Source organism: Mandrillus leucophaeus, unplaced genomic scaffold (assembly GCF_000951045.1).
Source record: "Mandrillus leucophaeus isolate KB7577 unplaced genomic scaffold, Mleu.le_1.0 Scaffold805, whole genome shotgun sequence".
NCBI classification, from domain to species: Eukaryota; Metazoa; Chordata; class Mammalia; order Primates; family Cercopithecidae; genus Mandrillus; species Mandrillus leucophaeus.
The window spans coordinates 969,611-992,925 of NW_012108753.1; the positions used below are offsets into that span (position 1 = coordinate 969,611).

General features: G+C 41.2%; 1 protein-coding gene across 4 annotated transcripts in view; it reads right to left on the reverse strand.

The window, feature by feature from the left end:
* Positions 1-23,315, reverse strand: part of VIT (vitrin) — a 129,735-nt gene that overhangs the window by 74,079 nt on the left and 32,341 nt on the right. For all 4 annotated transcript variants that reach the window (XM_011967642.1, XM_011967641.1, XM_011967640.1 and 1 more), the window contains exons 3-4: positions 20,145-20,210; positions 6,456-6,612 (exon numbers count right to left, since the gene is read on the reverse strand). In XM_011967642.1, the coding sequence (XP_011823032.1) occupies positions 6,456-6,612; positions 20,145-20,210 (223 nt within the window). The remainder of the gene's footprint in view (positions 1-6,455; positions 6,613-20,144; positions 20,211-23,315) is intronic.

Sequence of the window (23,315 nt, forward strand, 5' to 3'; positions counted from 1 at the left end):
TCACTTTCAGGTACACCAATCAGACATAGATTTGGTCTTTTCACATAATCCAATATTTCTTGGAGGCTTTGTTCATTTCTTTTTACTCTTTTTTCTCTTTTTTCTCTAAACTTCTCTTCTCGCTTCATTTCATTCGTTTGATCTTCAATCACTGATAACCTTTCTTCCAGTTGATCGAATCAGCTACTGAAGTTTGTGCTTTTGTCACATAGTTCTCGTGCCATGGTTTTCAGCTCCATCAGGTCATTTAAGGACTTCTCTACACTGGTTATTCTAGTTAGCCATTTGTCTAATCTTTTTTCAAAGTCTTTAGCTTCTTTGTGACGGGTTTGAACTTCCTCCTTTAGCTTGGAGAAGTTTGATCATCTGAAGCCTTCTTCTTTCAATTCATCAAAGTTATTCTCCATCCAGCTTTGTTCCGTTGCTGGTGGGGAGCTGCATTCCTTTGGAGAGGGAGAGGCGCTCTGAGTTTTAGAATTTTCAGCTTTTCTGCTCTGTTTTTTTTCCATCTTTGTGGTTTTATCTACCTTTGGTCTTTGATGATGGTGATGTACAGATGGGGTTTTGGTGTGGATGTCCTTTCTGTTTGTTAGTTTTCCTCCTAACAGTCAGGACTCTCAGCTGCAGGTCTGTTGGAGTTTGCTGGAGGTCCACTCCAGACCCTGTTTACCTGGGTATCAGCAGTGGAGGCTGCAGAACAGCGAATATTGCTGAATGGCAAATGTTGCTGCCTGATCGTTCCTCTGGAAGCTTCGTCTCAGAGGGGTACCTGGCCATGTGAGGTGTCAGTCTCCCCCTACTGGGGGGTGCCTCCCAGTTAGGCTACTTGGGGGTCAGGGACCCATTTGAGGAGGCAGTCTGTCTGTTCTCAGATCTAAAACTCCATGCTGGGAGAACCACTACTCTCTTCAAAGCTGTCAGACAGGGACATTTAAGTCTGCAGAGGTTTCTGCTGCCTTTCATTAGGCTATCCCCTGCCCCCAGAGGTGCAGTCTACAGAGTTAGGCAGGCCTCCTTGAGCTGCGTTGGGCTCCACCCAGTTCGAGCTTCCTGGCCGCTTTGTTTACCTACTCAAGCCTCAGCAATGGCGGGTGCCCCTCCCCCAGCCTCACTGCCACCTTGCAGTTCCATCTCAGATTGTTGTGCTAGCAATGAGCAAGGCTCCGTGGGGATGGGACCCTCTGAGCCAGGCATGGGATATAATCTCCTGGTGTGCCATTTGCTAAGACCATTGGAAAAGTACAGTATTAGAGTGGGAGTGACCCCATTTTCCAGCTGCCCTCTGTCACAGTTTCTCTTGGCTAGGAAAGGGAATTCCCTGACCCTTATGCTTCCTGGGTGAGGCAATGCCTCACCCTGCTTTGGCTCACTCTTGGTGGGCTGCACTCACTGTCCACCCACTGTCCAACAAGCCCCAGTGAGATGAATCTTGTACCTCAGTTGGAAATGCAGAAATCACCCATCTTCTGCATTGCTCACGCTGGGAGCTGTAGACTGGAGCTGTTCCTATTTGGCCATCTTGGAACCAAAAAAAGTCTTAAAGGTAATCAAAGGGTCAGATCACCGACAAAGGGAGCCCCATCAGGCTAAGAGCGGACTTCTCAGCACAAGGTTTACAAGCCAGAAGAGATTGGGAGCCTATTCTCAGCATCCTTAAAGAAAATAAATTCCAATAAAAAATTTCATATTCTGCCAAACTAAGCTTCATAAGTAAAGGAGAAATAAAACACTTTTCAGATAAGCAAATGCTAAGGGAATTCATTGCCACTAGAAGAGCCTTGCAAGAGGTCCTTAAGGGAGTTCTAAACATGGAAATGAAAGAACAATACCTGCCACCACAAAAACACACATAAGTTCATAGCCCAGAGACCCTATAAAGCAACTACACAATCAAGTCTACAAAACAACCAGCTGACAACATTATGACCAGTCAAAACCTCATATATCAATATTAACCTTGAATGTAAATGGTCTAAATGCCCCACTTAAAAAGCACAGTGTGGCAAGTTGGATTAAGAAACAAAATCCCACCATCTGCTGTCTTCAAGAGACCATCTCACACATAATAACACTCAGAGGCTTAAAGTAAAAGGATGAAGAAAGATCTACAGAGGTCACTATTCTTATATCAAATGTTAAACCAACAACAGTAAACAGACAAAGAAGGGTATTACATAATGATAGAGAGTTCAATTCAACAAGAAAACTATCATAAATATATACACACCCAACATTGGAGCACCCAGATTCATAAAACAAGTACTTCTAGACCCATGGAAAGACTTAGACAGCCACACAATAATAGTAGGGGACTTCAACACCCCACTGACAGAGTTAGATCATTGAGGCAGAAAACTGACAAAGAAATTCTGGACTTAAACTCAACACTTGATCAATTGGCTCTAATAGACATCTACAGAATACTCCACCCAACAACTACAGATATACATTCTTCTCATCTGCACGTGCAATATACTCTATGATTGACCACATGTTTAGCTATAAAGTAAGTCTCAATAAATTAAAAAAATTTGAAATTATACCAATCATACTCTTGGAACACAGTGCAATAAAAATAAAATCAATACCAAGAAGATCTCTCAAAGCCACACAATTACATGGAAATTAAACAACCTACTCCTGAATGACTTTTGGGCAAACAATAAAATTAAAGCAGAAATAAAAATATTACTGAAATTAATGAAAATATAGACATACATACCAAAACTTCTGGGATGCAGTGAAAACATTGTTGAGTGGAAAATTTATAGTACAAAAGGCCTACATAAAGAAGTTCTAAATACCTTATATTAACAATCTAATATTGGCCAGGCAAGGTGGCTCACACCTGTAATCCCAGCACTTTGGGAGGCTGAGACGGGCAGATCACGAGGTCAGGAGATCGAGACCATCCTGGTGAACATGGTGAAACCCCGTCTCTACTAAAAATACAAAAAAAAATTAGCTGGGCGTGGTTGCAGGCACCTGTAGTCCCAGCTACTCGGGAGGCTGAGGCAGGAGAATGGCATGAACCGGGGAGGCGGAGCTTGCAGTGAGCCGAGATAGCGCCACTGCACTCCAGCCTGGGCGACAGAGCGAGACTCCGTCTCAAAAACAAAAAAAACAAAAAAAAAATCTAATATCACATCTTAGAGGAGATAGAAAAATAAGAACACACTAACCCAGGAGAAAAGAAATAACTAAAATTAGAGCAGAACTAGGAAGAAATTGAAACCCTGAACAGCCCACTAACAAGTTCTGAAGTTGAATTAATAAAAAACCTAGTATCCAGAAAAAGCCCTGGACCAGATAGATTCACAGCCAAATGCTACCAGAAGTATAAAAAGCTGGTACCAATGCTACTGAAACTATTCCAAAATATCAAGGAGTAAGAAATCCTCCCTAACTCATTTTAAGAAGCCAACATCATCCTGATACCAAAACCCAGTGGAGACGTGTGAAAAAAATAAAACTACAGACCAATATCTCTGAAGAACATAGATGCAAAAAATCCTCAACAGAATACTAGCAAACCAAATCCAGCAGCACATCAAAAAGCTAATTCACTGCAACCAAGTAGGCTTTATTCCTGGGATGGAAGGTTGGTTCAACATATGCAAATCAATAAAAATGATTTACCATATAAACAGAGTTAAAAACAAAAACCATATGATCATCTCAATAGACACAGAAAAAGCTTTTGATAAGATCCAACATCCTTTCATGATAAAAACTCCCAACTGGCTGGGCATTATAGGAATGTAACCTCAAAATAATAAGAGCCATCTATAACAAATCCACATCCAACATCATATTGAATGGGCAAAAGCTGGAAGCACTCCCTTGGAGAACTGGAACAAGACAAGGATGCTCACCCTCACCACTCCTATTTCAGATAGTACTAGAAGTCCTAGCCAAAGCAACCAGGCAAGAGAAATAAATAAAAGGCATTTAAATAGGAAAACAAGAAGTCAAACTATCTCTCTTCACTGACGATATGACTCTATACCTAGAAAACCCTGAAGACTCCACCAAAAGGCTCCTTAAGCTGATAAATGATTTCAGTAAAGTTTCAGGATACAAAACCAATGTACAAAAATCAGTAGCATTTCTGTATACAATAATGTTCAAGCTGAGAACCAAATCAGAACCCAGTCCCATTTACAGTAGCCACAAGAAGAAGAAAATGCTTAGGAATACATATAACTAAGGAAGGTGAACGATCTCTACAAGGAGAACTATGAAATGCTCCCGGAAGAAGTCAGAGATGACATGAACAAATGGAAAAATATCCCATGCTCATAGAGTGGAAGAATCAATATTGCTAAAATGACTATACTGCCCAAAGCAATGTACAGATTCAACACTACTTTTATCAAACTACCAATGTACTTTTTCACAGAATTAGAAAAAACTATTCTAAAATTCATATGGAACCCAAAAATAGCCTGAAGAGCCAAAACAATTCTAAGAAAAAAGAAAAAAGCTGGAGGTATCCCATTATCAGATTTAATACTACAAGGCTACAGCAACCAAAACAATGTGGTATCAGTACAAAAACCAGACACATAGACAACGGAAAAGAATAGACAACTCAGGAATAAAGCCATACACCTGCAACTATCTGATTGTCCTCAAAGTTGACACAAATAAGCAACAGGGAAAGGATTCCCTAGTCAATAAATGGTGTTGGGGATAACTGGCTGTCCATATGCAAAAGAATGAGACTGGACCCCTCCCTATCACCATATACAAAAATTAACTCAAGATGGATTAAAGACTTACATGTAATACTTCAAACTATAAAAATCCTGGAAGAAAACCTAGGAAATACCCTTCTCAACATTGGTTTTGGCAAAGAATTTGTGCCTAAGTCCTCAAAAGCAATTGCAACAAAAACAAAAATTGATGAGTGGGATCTAATTAAACTAAAGAGCTTTGCACAGCAAAAGAACTTATTAGTGGAGTAAACAGAAAACCTATAGAAAGAAAGAAAATATTTGCAAACTATGCATCCAACAAAGGTCTAATATCCAGAATCTATAAGGGACTTAAGCAATCGAACAAGCTAAAAACAATCACATTAAAAAGTGGGCAAAGGACACGAACAGACACTTCTCAAAAGAAAACATACAAGCAGCCAACAAACATATTAAAAAATACTCATCAGCACTAATCATCAGAGAAATGCAAATCAAAACTACAATGAGATACCATCTTACACCAGTCAGAATGGCTTTTGTTAAAAAGCCAAGAAATAATAGATATTGGTGGGCTGCAGAGAAAAGGGAATGCTTATACATTGTTGGTGGGAATGTAAATTAGTTCAGCCAATGTGGAGAGCAGTTTGGAGATTTCTCAAAGAACTAATGAACAACCATTTGACCCAGCAATCCCATTGCTAACTATATATACCCATTGCTAGGTATATACCTAAAGGAAAATAAATCCTTCTACCAAAAAGACACATGCACCAGTATGTTCATTGCAGCACTATTCACAATAGCAAAGACATGGAACAAACTGAGGTGCCTATCAGTGGTGGATTGGATAAAGAAAATGTGGTACATATACACCATGGAATACTATGCAGCCGTGAAAAAGAACAAAATTATGTCCTTTGCAGCAACATGAATGCAGCTGGAGGCCATTATCCTAAGTGAACTAATGCAGAGACAGAACACCAAATATTGCATGTTCTCACTTATAAGTGGGAACTAAGCATGGGGTACTCATGGATGAAAAGATGGAAACAACAGACACTGGGGAATACAAGAAGGGGGAGGGAGGGAGGCAAAGCCTGAAAAGCCACCTATTTGGTACTATGCTCACTTCCTGGGTGATGGGTTCAGTTGTACTCCGAATCCCAGCATAATGTAATATGCCTTTGTAACAAACCTGCACATGTACACCTGGAATCTAAAATAAAAGTTTAAAAAAAGAGCAATGTCTCAGTGACCTGTGGGATAATTTGAAGTAGTGTGACATAAAGTTTCACAAGGAGAGGCTGGGGCAAGGGCAAACAAGAATATTTATTTAACAATTGCTTAAAATCCCCAAATTTGATGAAATATATAAGCTCTATGACTCTCAATCAGGATAACAAAGAAAACTCCACAAGAGCACACTATAACCACATTTTCCAGAACAAATGATAAAGAGAAAATCTTAAAAGTAACCAAAGGAAAATGACACATTATGTATAGAGGAACAAAGATAAAAAAATGAATACAGACTTATCATCTGAAACTATGCAAGGAGACAATGAAGCATAATACAGTACTAAATGAAAGAAGAAAAAATAACTGTTGGCTAGATTTCTATATCTATAAATGAAGATTTTGAGCTAAAAAAATTTGTATATTTTTGCTTCCTAAATATGGCAACCTTGCATGAGGGCTCCCTCCCAACACCTTAATTCCTAGTTAGTTATTAAGTAGCTCAGAGCCACTCACCTGTGGACGGCAGCACCACACACACTGGAGTAGGATGCATACACGTCAGTGCCATAAACATGGAATTTGGGGTCTTGGCATCCTGCTGGACATTTCACAATGAACTCAGGATTGATGATCTTTCCGGCTTTGACATCGCAGTTGATCTGAGGCACAGCTGGGAATACAAAATGAGGTCAAAATTACACCTTGTGCTATTAGTTTATCTATGGGGTGACTCTGTTAGGTCTTAACTATTGACTTACTTAATCTCTAAAAGCCAGAGCCTGGGCTGACTCTACATCCCCTCCCTGTAGTGAAAGCAAAGATGTAATTAGGACATTTCCCAGACCAAAAAGAACCACAATGACTATTCATTGCCTTTAACCTGCTGAGAACAAAAGCAAAAGGCTGATTCCTGTGCTTATTGAAATAATCAATTAACAAAGCAGAGATCTCTGAGAAAAGACTACCCACCTCCAGTGGCCAGAAATGTTATCTTGAGTCAAGGCAGGAGAGTACTGGTTTTTCAGATGCTCTGTAGCTAACCCAGAAAAAACTCTCATCCAACCTTACAGAAGGAAGGAAAAGTATTCCAGGAAGGGCATACAGCGGGAGCATCAGAGTTAGGAATGACCTGGACAAAGTTGGCTTTCTGGGTGGGAGCTCCATTATGGGGCCTGGTGGGTGGATGGTAGATTGGTAGGAATGACCCAAATTAAGAAGGCTTGCATGCTCATGTTCTGTGTAGGATGTGGGAGGCAATGAAAGACTTTTGGACAGGGAAGATACGTCAAAAACATGATATTTTGTCTTGATCCTAGAGGTTCCTCTAGGCTTAGATCTGAAGTCATAATGGGAGAGATCTTTTCTTATCTGCCTGGTGGAAAGCTGGGAACTCCCCAGCTGAGCATCCAGGGGAAGCTCATTCATTCTTTCCTCCCTCTGTTTTGGCTTTGCTATTGCTACTGCCAGCCTTGCGCTATCCAGTAGGCAAGTCTCCTGAAACTGAAAGGTTTTCTGGGGATGAGGTGGAGTAGATGCTCTATTGACTGTATCCAAGAAGGGGTAGGACTGCGTATTCCCTGCAAAGATTTTTCCTCAATAACTCCTGAAGGAAAAGGTCCCCTAGAGGACACTTTACTGGTGCCTTTTGATCTGGGAATGTATTCAGTTCTGGCCCCCATTCTTCAGAAGGGACTTTAAAACTTGAGCACAGTACAAAGAGGCAGCATGCTTGGGAATGGTCTGGAAACTACCAAATGAAAGGGATGGTTTGTAGAAATGGTCATTTGGACATGAGGAAGCAAGAATTGGAGGCAACTGATAGTTATCTTCACAAGTAGGATTGTTGTGTGCTGTGATGCCAAAGGGTGAGCTAGAACTTAAAGAACAGAGTTTCTATAGAGGCAGATTTTGCCAAGAAGAACTTTCTAGGAACTGAAATTGTCCATGAAGGAATGAGCTGCCTCAGGAAGCAGTGAGTAGGGTGTTGGTAGAAGTATGCAAGTGGAGACTGAATAGTTACAGAGAGGATTTCTACATTGGGTGAGAAGTAGAATAAAACCCCTCCCAATCCTAAGAGTCTGTAATCCATAGACTCTTGCATCCAGGAGCTCTGCCAGGCCACCCACCCTCTAACTGGGTTCCTGAGATGGTCTCAGAGTTGCTAATGGCTTCCAGCTGTATCCAAAAAGCATATTCTTTTTTAACCCTTGTGTACCTGAATGAGGAGAACCGTATTTCATCCAGGCTGGAGAAAGAACTGAAGTTTTCTGTTCTTTTCTTAAATACCCATCCCAGCCAATCTTTGCTACTCGGGGCTGGGCCAACAGGGAACTTCTCCTGGGAACCAACGGGTTGAGTTTGATCACAGGCTTAAGCAATTTGTGGTTTACATTAAGAAGTAGAGCACTGTGCTTAAAACAGTTTTGTGGTTTCATTCTCCCCATCAAAGGTTGCCTCCTCACCGGCTATTTTCTTCTTACCTTTCATTCTTTTAAACTCTGATACTCAAGGCTGCATTTACTATTTTGAGTCTCAGAGTATTTTTTAAAGGCAAATTTTGGGATGAAGATGCCAGTGTGGTCTGTTTTCAAATTAGTGAATTGTTTGATTCCTGGATGTAACTGTGTGTTCAACTCTCCTCTTTTCCCCCAGATCACTTCCTCACTCCCAAATGTATCTCCTCCCTTAGAGGTAAAGAAAATGAAAGATTTCTTCTTTGTTCTTAGTTCTTTGAAATAGGAGGTGACAAGCTGTGTGCGTTGAGATTAAATTTTGATGTGACTCTGGCACTCTCAGAGTTTGAATCTCCTGTCAGACCAACTAAATATTTTGGGGTTGCGTAAACAAGTCTCTATCTGGAAGCTTATTTCATGAGTATTAGACAATGATCAAACCTGTTAAAAGACTTCAGGGTGCACATGTTACTTGCAGTAGGATTTTCCATGAAATAATTGATTTAAAAGACAAGGGAAAATGTCACATTTTACTTCCCGCTAATCGATTTTCCCTCCTTTCTTTAAGGGGGCATTTGTTTTTTGTTTGCTTGTTTAGTTTGTCTTTTTGTTTTCCCCTCTACAAAGCTCAGGGAAGTACCTTAAATAAGATGTGCTTTATCTGCACCTAACCAGATTAGCAAAACTGGTGAATTCACTCACTAATTTGTCCCACAGGGAGAAAAAATGAAATCAGGCACATGCGTTCATGCACTTTGAAAAAACAAGGAGCAATGGCAAAGTGCGGCTAAAGGTAAAACATTAGTTAAATTTGTACAGAAAATTAAGCTGGAGAGAGTGAACTAGTTAAATTTTGCAGAGTGATTGCCAAAATTATTAAAAAGTGTAATGTCTATGTTCAGCCAGGAAAAAGCAGGCATTTGCATCTTTCTGGCAGCTCTTCTTTAAGTATATGGAAACTATGGTTTGTTTCTTTACAATATTTTCCCAGTTATTTGTGAGGTAGTCTGTTTTCTTGTAACAGTCAAAGAATCTTCCACCTCTCCACTGAAGGCCCGAATGAAACGAATCTTGACCTTTCCTCTGAACGTCTTTGAACTATTCAGCGCTTGCCGCTTAGGTTTTCCTTTCTTCCTCTTTCTTTGGTTGGTAAGGTTTATTCATATCTCCCTTCCCCCTCCTCTGAGTTTGATCCTAGAAGTGCAGAAAATCAGATTTCCTTAAGAAGACACGTTTAAATTAAGGCAGCTCGGGAAGTATCATTCTTAGGTCTAAAGGGAGCAGGAAGACATTTGGCCAGAACAGTCAGAGGGGAATGCTGTGTCCCCACAGCTAACCTCAGGTGAAAAATTATTTGTAAATTCTAAAAAGAACTTATTCTAGAACACTTGAAGAAAGCAAGACAGAAGCCTCTTCTATTCCTTCCTGACTGGACAGTTGCTGGCGTCCATGAGGGAAAGTCTACACCAAAGTCACGGAGAGCTGTGGGGAGCCCAGACCTGTTCAGTGGAACCTTTGCACAGAAACCTGTTGCTTGGCCACCTGCTCTGCTTCTCCCTTTGTGCCCCCACCCACTGTCTCATATGATTACTTAAGATAATCTTGCCTTCTCATAGACACTCTCACTTTCTTATCAGAAATCACATTAGAGCATCTCAGTATCTGCCAAGGGTTCCTTCCCTAAGGCCCTTGGAACTAGGCACAGGGAAAAGAGAACCACTTGCAAACCAGATCGAATTGTAGGATTACCTTTAGGTCACCAAGGTTTACGCGTCTGCTGTAGTGATCTCACAAGAGTTCCTGGGCAAAAGGTCTTATCTCAGAACAAAAAACTGGTACTACCTGAGTTAATTTTTAGTACAAAATTAGAATCTGAGAAGAATAACTGCAAATATTTCTGCTGTTGGTTGGGTCTCCTGCCTAGGCTAATAACAGTGATTATTAGATGATGTCACATACAATAAGCCAACTATGTAGTAGGCCAAATCAAACTGTAGATTCCTTATTTTGCCACTCATCTTTTCAGTGATCTCAGGCAAGCCACATTGCTTCTGGAAAACAAGTTTCCTTATCAACAAGCAATCATTGTAAGCTTGCCTCATGCCTGTTAATAAGGAAAAATTATTATTTTTATTTTTTTAATGAAGAAGAAGAATTATAACATAAAAAAGCACTTATGCATGAAAACTTCTAATATTAAACTTAATTTTATTGGACTGTGATATTCAACTAGAGTGAAATCTTGTTTTTAAGAGAATTATGCAGAAAGTCCTTAGTTTAATGAAATAAAAATATCATTAATCTGAAGATGAATGCACTGTTCTCCTTGATCCTGACATCTAGGTCATTTTAATTCTTCCTTTGTAGCACCTTCTTTTGCAAAGCATTCTTATCTATTTTTCTTAAACAGTCTTTGATCACATTGAATCTTTGCTCAAAAACCACACTAGGTTTTTGCTGCCATTAGGAAAAATTCCAAAATCCTTAAGGCCTTTCCACAGTTTCTTCCACGGAACGTCTGGGCTTGCCAATACTTGCAATAAAGTCTCTACTTTCTGAACGCATATTGTCTTGCACACTTAGCTTGAATCATTTCTCACATCTGAAACCATTTTTCCTTTCATCTGTTTGTTACTCTCATCTTTTAGGTCCCGGTTCCAGTTAACATCTTCATTCATCTATTAGAATATAAAATTCATGAGGGCAGGGACTTTTGTCTGTTTTGTTCACTGCTATTCAAGAGAATGTCTGCTGAATGAATAAATGGATGGATTGAGTGATTGGATGACAGAGGGTAACTGGCCTGTGGCAACACAGTTTTGGGGCAGCTGCAGAAGTTTGTGTCTTTAAAAATACACAATCGAACAATTGTTCAGATATCAAGTGGCAGAACTAAGACCTGAACTCAGGCCTGTAAACCCAAAGTCTTGCCAGCTCCACCTGGTTGCCACTTGCATGACTGAAGGGAAGAAGTAAAACTGCAGCTTCTCTAGTCTAATCTTACAGGCTTTTCTGAACTTGAAGATTGCTGACAACCACTAGTGGGTGAATGCAGTATATATCTGACAGATAGGTTTGTTTGTATGCGTGTGTGTGTGTGTTTATGTGAATACATGCATGCATCTGTGCATTTACCCCAAATACCTGCAAAGTCATTCTTCTAGTGTAATTTTCCATTGTATTGTTTTCCTGTTATTTCTGAGAATTGCCAGGGTAGAGTCTACTCAACTGAAAATCTGTAACACAGAGAGTCTCTGCCTTCTTTCTCATCCACATATCAGAAGAAGGGCTAGAAAGTTATTCTTCCTTTTTCATGGTCTGAGAAAGGGCCCACATACCAATCTGTGGAGAACCCACCGGTGTTGGCAGCAGGTGTCTAAGAAGCAAGCAAACACTGGGGATTACTTACAAGTTGCTACACATAAAACTACCGAAGAAGCTGTGTGCATGCTATACCAAATCTTACAACCATGGAGCTGTATTTCTCTTCATCAGTGTCCAATGCACTAAGTAACTAAGTCCCAGAACAATGACCTCTTCATGCCCTAGGCAGTAGGTTCAGGAATCATCTACTCTTTCAAGGTTGATTGCAAAAATCTTTCCATGCCTTACAAGGTATTAAGATTAATTAAATGGAGAGAACTATGTGAATTACATGTTGTACATTTCACCCCAAATTAAGTCTATTTCAACAGACTCCAATGTAGATGGAAATATTTCAGAATGTAGCTCTACTGCCTGTGGAGAATATCTTGTTTATCTCACTGATTGTTGTCTTCATCATGTAAATTTCCTGCTTAGAAAACTCTCAGGAGTCCCCGCCCTCTAGTGAATGACAAAGAAAAAAAGCTTCTCAGATTGACATTTCCTAGTGGGTCCTAATCCACCTTCCAGATGCATTTCCATGACTCCCCAACACTTAAACCCACCATGCCATTCACTGGCTCCTGACCTCGTCCTCTACTTGCTTCCCATGGTATCTGGGCTTAGTCCACCTAGAAAGCCCTTTCCCAACCTCTGCCTGTAAAAATTCACTTATTTTTCAGGTCTTATCTTGAACGTTCCTTCATAAGACCAGCAGGAGTCCTATTGTAGACTCCATGTTTGTTATTCTCCTATAGAATTGACCACATTTTGATTTATTTTATAGTGGCTTTTGTTGTTACTGTTCATTTGTCCATACATCCAACAATTACCTAATGAACACTGATTGGATCTTCATGGTACTTTTGGTCTTGCTGGGAAGACAGACTGTATAAAAAAAGCTCTTAGAGTAATATGTGGTAAATAGAGACAGTCCCTGATTTACAATGATTTAACTTAAGATTTTTCAACTTTATGAAGGTTTTTTCAGGGTATTAAATGCATTTGTGACCTACTATGGGCTTATCAAAGCACAACCCCATTGTAAGTCAAGGAGCATCAGTACTTGATGGAGAAAGTGCAGTGCATACAGGAGGCATCTAACCTAGTTCTGAGTGTGTGTTGAGGATAGGGTTTGGGTCCAGCAGGGCTATCCTTTGCATACTTTTGTTTTGCCTTGTACAAGATTGATGCTTTCTGAGGTCACAGACTTTGCAGGATGGGCAGCCAGTAAACACATTGCATGGAATCATCAATGGCTCCCATCTGCATAATGTAATCTCATCTAACACCACTTCGGACTAAGGCCATTGCTTCCGGGGCTCTTCTGCAGCTCCATTATGTGTGAAAAGCCATTGATGAGATTTTACAACTTAAAAGCTTTTCTCCCTCTAGCACAGACACTCTGCCAGGCAGGAATTGTTCTAGAGTCTGGTGGACATAATTTATGTGAAAATATATGATGTGTTTATTACAGTATGGACTGAAAGGCTCATAAGTTAAAGAGTAGGCCTTTTTTGAATGTGTAACCTACACATAAATGAAATTAATCCTTAAAATGTGTAAGGTATTATGACTGCCTTAGGAGAAGTGTGTTATGAACACACTTAAGCCCTTCAATCTTTATTTGTAGCCTTAAACAATCAAGAAAAATGCAGCCACATTTTGGTAATTTGTTAGAAAGTGCTTGAGTAGGTTTATGCTGACTAAACCTGCTACTGAGGTGCCTCTGGCTAAGGTTAGATCTATGACTCTAAGACTTATCGGGAAAATGAGAGCCTTGAAAATGTCACCTCTAAAAATAAAGTGATAAAACTCTCATTACTGCAGTAAGGTAAACTTTACCTTGGATTAAACAGCCCGTTAATTTATTAAGTCATTAACTTACGTTTCTTCCCATTGCATTTTTTCCATCTTACTATTCTAAGAAGGTAGACGGGCTTATGTTTTCCCACCTCTGGATCTCAAGATTGCAGGAGAGAGGGCAGTGGGTCGCAAAGACAACACTCTCTCCGGGCTTTGAAAAGTAGACTTTCCAAATTCCCCTTGTTTCAGGGCACTGGGCTTGTTCAGCCCAAAGACTGATGGAGACACAATGATCTTCTACGACTGGGAAGGTGGGAGTGGCCAAATAGGTTCCAGTAAAGGAAACATCCCTTGCCCTAGCAGCTGTTTTGAGGAGCACCACCTCAGGGCAGCACCTGGTGTGATGCACCTTGGGGTGGACATTTAGGTACAGGGCTTCCCCACCTCTGCCAATATCCCATCATCCAGGAAGCAGTGGGGTTGCCCACCTTCCAAAGATAACATGGACTTGGACGCTGAGTAGCTGACCACCCCGAATCTTCTAGACTGCACAAGCCCTCTCTGCTGGAGCAGAAAGGGAGGAAGCTCTTGTAATTAAGGAATTTGAATTCCACCCCCGACCCCAGCAATTGGCAGTTTGGAGTCAGACTTAATTTGATTTTGAAAATAATGTGATAAGCCAAACATTGGGGGGATAAAGTTGTATCCAATACAACTGAGCACATAAAAGCAAAATATTAGCTTAGAATGAATGGGCCTATGGGTTTGTGGAGTAGAGCTGTGAGAATCCATCCAATTGCTTTTTATAGCTTTGTTTTTCTTCTTCGTAAGACCCCCATGCCAGATTATTTTCTTTTTTCTTTCTTTTCTTTTCTTTTCTTTTTTTTTTTTTTTGAGACAGAGTCTTGCTCTGTCACCCAGGCTGGAGAGCAGTGGTGTGGTCTTGGCTCACCGCAACCTCTGCCTCCTGAATTCAAGCAATCTGCCTCAGCCTCCCAAGTAGCTGGGATTACAGGTGCCTGCCACCACATCCGGCTAATTTTTGTATTTTCAGTAGAGATGGGGTTTCACCATGTTGGCCAGGATGGTCTGGAACTCACGAGCTCAGGCAATCCGCCCGCCTTCGCCTCCCAAAGTGCTAGGATTACAGGTGTGAGCCACTGCACCTGACCTGCCAGATTATTTTCAACACGCTCTTAAATATTACCTTCTTGGTCCAAAGGGTCCCCCACCAGTGGTGCTAAGTAACATCCATGAGGGGCACTGGAGGCCATGGACAGATGAAAGAAATGCAAAGAAGGAAAAAGGGGCGAGAAGACAAAGAAGTGAAAAAGAAGGGAAAGTAGAGAGGAGAGAAAGAGATAACTACCAAAATCAGTGGGAACCCTATAAGTAGGCAGAATAAATGTACTGGAATGGCAGGCGTTTTCAAGCCAAGCCCAAGGAAGACAGTTATGCTCTTCTCCTTCTCCCCTTTTCCCCATACGTTTTCTACTTTACTTTCTACTTAGTCAGCCTTTGATTATGCAACACCCTCATCCATTCCCAGGCAACAGACACCTCATTCTTTAGTCCCACCCAGCTCAAGAGGAGGCCACTGGGGAAACATAAGGGTTTGAACCTCACCCAGACCTGGGTTTCAAATGCGGCCCTGCCAACTAGTGTCACTCAGGTACTAGATCCTCAAGAGTCTAGGAGAGTGCCCCCTGTCTAGGAGGGGTCAGGAAATTAATCACTGACCAACACTACCAAATTACCTTCTCCTTGTTATTTGACTTAAGACTTCCGGGTCGTGAAGACTGTGAGTCTTGAAAAAACACTGGTGAAAATTGAGGGCTTCTAAAAGAGAGGTTAGAGGGCACTAAAGGGAACCTACCTAAATGATTTCTCATTCATATCTGCAAGAAGCCCTTCTCTCTCTAGTCCACTGGTTATCACATTTTACAAGGCCTCAGAATCACCTGGAGAGGTGGTTAAAGCACAAATTGCTGGGCCCACCCTTGTAGTTTTTGACTCAGGATGTCTGGGCCGGGTGAGACAAAAGGTCCCGGCTGATGCTGATGCTGCTGGTCCAGGAGTCACACATTGAGAACCACTGACCTAGTCCTATCTCACATTAAAGCTAAAGTGGTTTGTTTAAAGCCCTGCTTTTATCATTTCACTTTCTGTTTAAAACTCTTCAATAGCATCCTGTAAGATACATTTTGAGGTATCGACGCTAACGGTTAGATGATCAAGCTTTTTTTGTTTAGTGAAGAGGAGAGAAGCCATTGCACCTCGACCACCCTGTCCTCTTAGGATGTTTTCTTAAAGACATAAGACATAAGAAGCCAGCCTTTTGATTTTACAATGCGAGGACTCTGGCCTTCTGTAAGGATCTGTAAGCCCTTACCTCCAGAACGGCAAGAGAAATTGTAATTGTCGTCTTCCAACTTACTATATAAAGTTGTGTGAAATTCTGTCCAGACTTTGTACACACTTTCATACTATCTGCATATGCATGTAAATCTGTAATGCTTACTCACAAGTTGTGTTCTCTCTCTTCTCTCTTCATATCTTCAAATAGTGCTACAAAGGAGTTGTTGTTAATGTTGGCAGGGTTGTTTCATTTCCCTAACACAACCTTCCTTAACACTTTACTATTCTCTGAGGACCATGCTCCTTTTATAGGGGTGGACCCCTGCCAACCTTGCCTGATGCAATTAGATTCTCTCTCCCAGGAATTTGGGATCAGGACTGAGAGACATGATCTGGAGAGAGAGAGAGAGAGAGCGAGAGAGAGAAAGAGAGAGATGCACAGAGAGAAGAGGCAGGGGTGCCGGTTCCTGAGGCCTTTCCATTTGCAGTCCAACCCGAAGGAGTTACAGCTGCATTTCCTGCCTTGGGTTCTGTGAGCTACCCCACGTCCTGCCCAAATCCCCCTTTTTGCTTAAGCAGATTGGCCTTGGAGTTCTGCTAATTGCAACCAAAATAACCCACATGAAGATACTTCCCACTGCCCTCTCGATGAAGTCCAGATCCCCTGAACATGGCAGCAAAGCTCTTCACCATCTGGTGTCTGTTTGCTTTCCATCTTTTTCCTCAACACATTCACCTTCTACTCTCTATTTCTGTATGTTGAACTACTTTTTAGCTTTTTCTACTCTTCAGGACTTGGGCACGACGTGTTCTTTCTGCTTATTGCACTCTTTTCTCCTCGTCTTTGCCTGGCCAATCCCCATTTGGCCTTTAGAATCAGTGTGTGTCATTTTCTCCAGGAAGCCCTCCCAGATACACAAATTCTTTTCCTAACTCTCTGAGTACCTTTAGCTCCTCTTGTCCTAGCACGTATATGGACAGTATCATTGTCTGTTGACTTGTCTTTCTTCCACCTTAGATTGTGAGCTCTGTGAGGGCATAGGTGGATTCTGGATTGCTTTTGTTTCTGGGTATCTAACACAGTGCCTGGTACTTGGCCAGCACCCAATAAATACTTATCAAATGAATGAATAATATGCCTTCCTTGCTGTCAGTCACCTCCCCCAGCAGCAGACTGACAATGTTGAATAGAAAAAAGAGAGAAAGAAAGAAAAAGACTTTGGCCTCAAGCTATAGACTATGATTTGGAAATACTCTGGAGATCAAGAATCAGATATCTCCGTGGTTTGGGAATATCCAATTACCTTCATTGTATCTTTTTTTCCCTATTTAATAATTGTGCCAGAGCTTCTAATTAGAGAAAAGACCTCATGCATTTATTGATTCCAATGTGCTGCATCACTAGGGAGATTTTGAGAATAAGGCTGGAATTTAGCATATCAGAAATTCAATCCATTTGAGATCTCTCAAAGAGGTTTGCCCTTGGGTCATTTAGCACAGACTTTCATAGTCACTGCAAACTGTTGTCATGGTAATCATGGAACCTTTCATGATTTTTGTATATGAGTTAATGAAGACACTGGAAACAGCCCAAAGGACTTCATATTTGGGCGTGCATTTGTCTCCATATTAACCTAATCATTGTTTTGAACACACATCTGCCCCAGGGCCGGTCCTCTTGGCTCTTGGTCCTGACAGAAATAAATAAACAACTGATTCCTTTTTAGTATTTCAGACTAGGAGGCTGTGGATGGTTGCCCTTTTGGTCTCATTTCAACAGGAAATCTCACATGGAAGGTTTAAAAGAGCAGAAGAAAAAAGAGGCTGTGTGAAGCAAATCTTTCTTTTATTTCAAATGATTAATGTGGCTGATTTCAAGGTACCTAAATTTAATGCCTATAAAGAAGGTTTCAGTTGTGGAGAGCACAGAACAGTGACTGTATATAAAGCCTTTTTTAATGGTTCTTTATAAACACACTTTAACTTAAGCTTCCATCAGGCCTACAAATTTGGATACAGATATCCCAGTGTGCTTACAATATTTGAGTGTGAGTTTTCCATCTGTGTCTTCTGTGAGTTATTTCCCAGTATCCATTCTTCTCTTTTTTCTTAGTAATAATACCCCTTATTACTTTTAGCAAGGGACATGGATGTTTAAAATCAAGACATGGCTGGGCGCGGTGGCTCACGCCTGTAATCCCAGCACTTTGGGAGGCCAAGGAAGGTGGATCACGAGGTCAAGAGATCGAGACCATCCTGGCCAACACGGTGAAACCCCGTCTCTACTAAAAATACAAAAAATTAGCCGGGCGTGGTGGCGGGTGCCTATAGTCCCAGCTACTCGGGAGGCTGAGGTAGGAGAATGGCGTGAACCCAGGAGGCGGGGGTTGCAGTGAGCCAAGATCGCACCACTGCACTCCAGCCTGGTGACAGAGTGAGACTCCATCTCAAGAAAAAAAAAAAAAAAATTCAAGACATTTCCTACTCTCCCTTACTGCTGGCCAATAGTACTTAAAGAGAGGGGTTATATTGAACTTTCTGGGTGTAGCTTTAAAGGGAGCTGTTGAGAGTGGTAGGAGGCAGCCAAACACCTAGGTAGATAGGGGTGGGTCCCTGGTGAAACCCCACCTCCAAGCCAAGGACAGTTCAAAGCCTGAAAGCCAAGCTACAAATTAAATCCTCAGACTGGATTGAGAAGCCGTCTTCCTGTTTGGTGTGCTTTCCTCTAATGGATCCCCACCCTTCATGTGTTTTACATATACCTACCCTTTTCCTAATTGGTTTTCTACACTGTCATGCCCACCTTTGAGTGGTGTCTTTGCTGTAACCTTTTGTGCATACTCACAAACCAATCAGCACATACTCCCCATTCTGAGTCCGTAAAAGTCCCCAGACGCAGCCACATTAGGAACTTTCACGCCTTTGGGTAGGAGAACCACACCTCACGTGCCCTCTCTGCTGAGAGCTCTTCCTTCACTCAGTAAAATTCTCAGCCCTCCTCACCCTTCAATTTCCAGCTTATTCTCATTCTTCTTGGGCATGGTACAAGCGCTTGGGAACTGCTGAACATGAGTTTAAGCTGTAACACAAGTGTGCTGGGGCATGCCAGCATGGCCGAGCAAGGCCCAGGTGAAGCATCACTGGCTGGGGGTCCCTGGCTTGCAAAATGACTGAGAAGAAAAATCCTGCATCACTATTATGTGCCTTTCTTCATCCCTTCCTACTGACTGGAATGTGGACATGATGGATGGAGCTGGGGCAGCCATTTTGGGCAATGAATTGGGAGCCACATTGAAAATGGCAGAATTAGAAGCCAGAAGTCTGGGTCCCTGGAGACTGTGGAACTTCCATAAAAGCCAAGACCATGAGAGAGAAAGAAACTGCGGTCTTAAGTAAGCATCTATTATTCCAGATTTTCTTTTGTTTTTTTTTGATACAGTCTCACTCTGGCCCAGGCTGGAGTTCAGTGGTATGATCTGGGCTCACTGCAACCTTCATCTCCCAGGTTCAAGTGATTCTTATGCCTCAGCCTCCCTAATAGCTGGGATTACAGGCATGCACCATCAGGCCTGGCTAATTTTTGAATTTTTAATAGAGACACCATGTTGGTTAGGCTGGTCTCGAACTCCTGACTTCAAGTGATCTGTCCGCCTCAGCCTTTCAAAGTGCTGAGATTACAGGCGTGAGCCACCACCCTTGCCCTTATTCCAGATTTTCTGTCATCTAATCTTAACTGATACACCACTCAAAAGTGAAATTTATTTTTTCTGCTTCCATTGATTGGGTGTGAAATTGCATGGGCTTTTTTGCGAGATTTGCCTTCTGATCCCAGGGTCTGTTGGAAGATGAGCAGGTTTGCTAGACCTTTGCATTAGCCAAAATAAGTTCTCTGGTACGGGGAATTGAGACAACATTTCAATGTCAGGGCTAAGCTTATTCCACTTAGCCATAGAGACATACTGTTGCCTGGTCTCTGTATGTGTATTTTGAGTTTTTCTAGTGCAAGGGAACTACATATCCTTTACCCTAAAGTCAGGGCTCCTATCTCAAACACTTTTTGGAATGTGGTAGGGGATAAGACTTATCACTAATCAGTCTGAGTAGAAATTAGTTGAGATAGAGACAAAAACCAAACCAAAACAAAAATTATCTAAAGCAAGTATAATAACCCTCCATGGGAGAGACGAGCCTTATGCCAGCAAGGAATTGTGATTTTACTTACTGAACTTGGGCCTTTTAATCTTCTTTGACGTTTCTTTGTTTGAATGTACTCCAGTCACCAGCAAAACTACATAAAGAAAAATTTAAAAAATTTAGTCAATATTATTTTACCTAAATGCTTTCTCTTTTGACTCATATTTGCTTTGATCATCCACAAAGTATTCTCACTGGCAGAACAAATTTTCCCTCTTACAGTCATGCATCACTTAACGATGGGGCTGCGCTCTGAGAAATGTGTCAATAGGCGATTTCATCATTGTGCCGATATTGGAGTGCACTTACACAAACCTAGATGGTCTACTACACACCTACGCTGTATGGTATGGTCTGTTGCCTCTTAGGTCAAAAACCTGTATAGCATGTTACTGTACTGAATACTGTAAACAATTTTTAACAACTGATAAGTATTTATGTATCAAAATATATCTAAACATAAAAAAAGTACAGTAAAAATACAGTATAAAAGATAAAAAGTGGTACATCTGTAGAGGACACTTAGCATGAACAGAGCTTGCAGGACTGGAAGTTGCTCTGGGTGAGTCAGTGAGTGAGGGGTGAGTGAGTGTGAAGGCCTAGGATATTACTGTACAAAACCATAGATTTTATAACCACTGTATATGTCTACACTAAATTTATAACAAATATTTTTTCCTTAATATTAATCTTAGCTTACTGTATCTTTTTCACCTTATGAACTTTTTGATTTTTTAACTTTTTGACTCTTTTGTAGTAATGCTTAGCTTAAAACACACACATTTTACAGCTGTACAAAAATATTGTCTTTCCTTATATCCTTATTCCACAAGCTTTTTTGGATTTTTGAGATGTTTAAATTTTTTACTTTTAAAATGTTTTGGTTAAAAGTTATGATAACTTTTTTTTTAAGTGAGTAAAAGGAGTATACTCTAAAATAATGATAAAAATATAAGATATAAAATACAGGCCGGGCGTGGTGGCTCACGCCTGTAATCCCAGCACTTTGGGAGGCAGAGGTGGGTGGATCACCTGAGGTCAGGAGTTTGAGACGAGTGTGGCCAACATGGTGAAACCCTGCCTCTACTAAAAATACAAAAATATTAGCTGGGAGTGGTGGCACACGCCTGTAATTCCAGCTACGTGGGAGGCTGAGGCAGGAGAATCGCTTGAACCCAGGAGGCGGAGATTGCAGTGAGCCGAGATCACGTCACTGCACCCCAGCCGGGGCGACAGAGTGAGATTCCATCTCAAAAAAAAGAAAACATGTAAGCCAGCAACATAGTTGTTACTTGTTATCTATCAAGTAATCATTATCGAGTATTATGTACTGTACATAACGGTATGTGCTATACTTTTACATGGCTGCTGGCAGCTCAGTAGGTTTGTTTACACAAGCATCGCCACACACATGTGAGTAATGTGTTGTACTACATCAATGGCTACAATCTCACTAGGCAATAGGAATTTTTCATCTCCATTATAATCTTATAGGGCCATTGACTGAGACATTGAAGTGCATGACTGTATTAAGTGCATGAAGTGCATGACTGTATTAAGATGGGAGAAATGAGATGTCTACTTTGTATACTTTTCTCAGCCCCAGCTGAAAGGTCCCTTTAAAGACACCCCTTGGATACTTGTCCTTTGTTTTGCTGTGTTTAAATTTGACCACACTAACCTGACAAAGCTCCCATTTTCCAGAGGAAGGAATGTGGGTCTGGAGAAGTCCACTGATTTGTCTTGTCCCATGAATTAATGATGGAGGTAGGATGAGCACCCCGGCCCCTCTTGTGCTCTGTCCTCCCTTCCACAGCAGGTTTCCAGATGGCCAGTTTCCAAATAGCTGGAGAACTGCATGTGCATGTGGGTGCATCTATGTGTGTGCACACTATGTGTGTGTGCACCTATGTGTGTGTGCATATAAGTGTCCTTGAGGGAAGGCTGAATGCAGGGAACATACAAAGAGCCTCAGAAGAGAGGCTGTCTGGGAAAGAAAGGCAAGGAGAAAAGGGTTAGGGAGAAGAAGGAGACTCATCACAATGTCTGAGAAGTGACCTGAGTATTCCCTCGTAGCCCCCTGGCAGCCCTGGTTCTGTGTCCCATCGAGGCAACTGCAGATAGTTAAGCTTCCTCCTTAGAAACAGGAGCAGAACCTCCGATAGCATTTGGACACCACGCTCCTTAAAGTATATCAATAGGTGAAGAAGGGAGAATTCTGTATCCTTTCTAATTTAAAGTCTGGTTCCTTTTCAAGCACGTAAGATGAAATAGAGCATTCTCAGACCTTGTGAGTCTCTCCTTCTCCCCAGGCTTTTCTCCTTGCCTTTCTTTCCCAGTCAGCCTCTCTTCTGAGGCTTTTTTTTTTTTTTTTGGAGACAGAGTCCCACTCTGTCACCCAGGCTGGAGTGCAGTAGTGTGATTTCGGCTCACTGCAACCTCCACCTCCCGGATTCAAGCGATTCTCCTGCCTCAACCTCCTGAGTAGCTGGGATTACAGGTGTGCTGCACCACGTCTGGCTAATTTTTGTATTTTTAGTAGAGATCGGGTTTCACCATGTTGGCCAGGCTAGTCTCAGACTCCTGACCTCAGGTGATCCGCCTGCCTTAGCCTCCCAAAGTGTTGGTATTACAGGCGTGAGACACTGCACCCAGCCTGCGGCTTTTTTAAGAAGTGAATGTTGGCTGTTTTTATTATTTAAAAAGACACATGTTCTTTGTAGAAAAATGTAAACAACACAAATGTGGATAAATATAAAAGTATAATATTTTCTAGTCTTTTTCTATATGTATACAGGTACTCATATGAATACATTTAAACAAACATTTGATCATACTCATGTTGTTTACAATGTTTAATAACTTATTTCTACTTAATGATATATATCAACATTTTTTCTTGTCATTAAATGTTCTTTCTACAGTAATTTTAATTGCCTGCAAAGTATTGCCCTATATGGATGTATCATAACCAAACTTTGATTTAATAGAAATAGTGTAATCTTTGCATAGATCCATTATTTCCTTAAAATACATTTCCAAATAGAATTTGTTTTAAATGTATGCTCACTTAAAATTTTGATACATATTGTGAAAATTTCTTTTTTTTTTGAGACGGAGTCTCGCTCTGTGGCCCGGGCTGGAGTGCAGTGGCCTGATCTCAGCTCACTGCAAGCTCCGCCTCCCGGGTTCACACCAT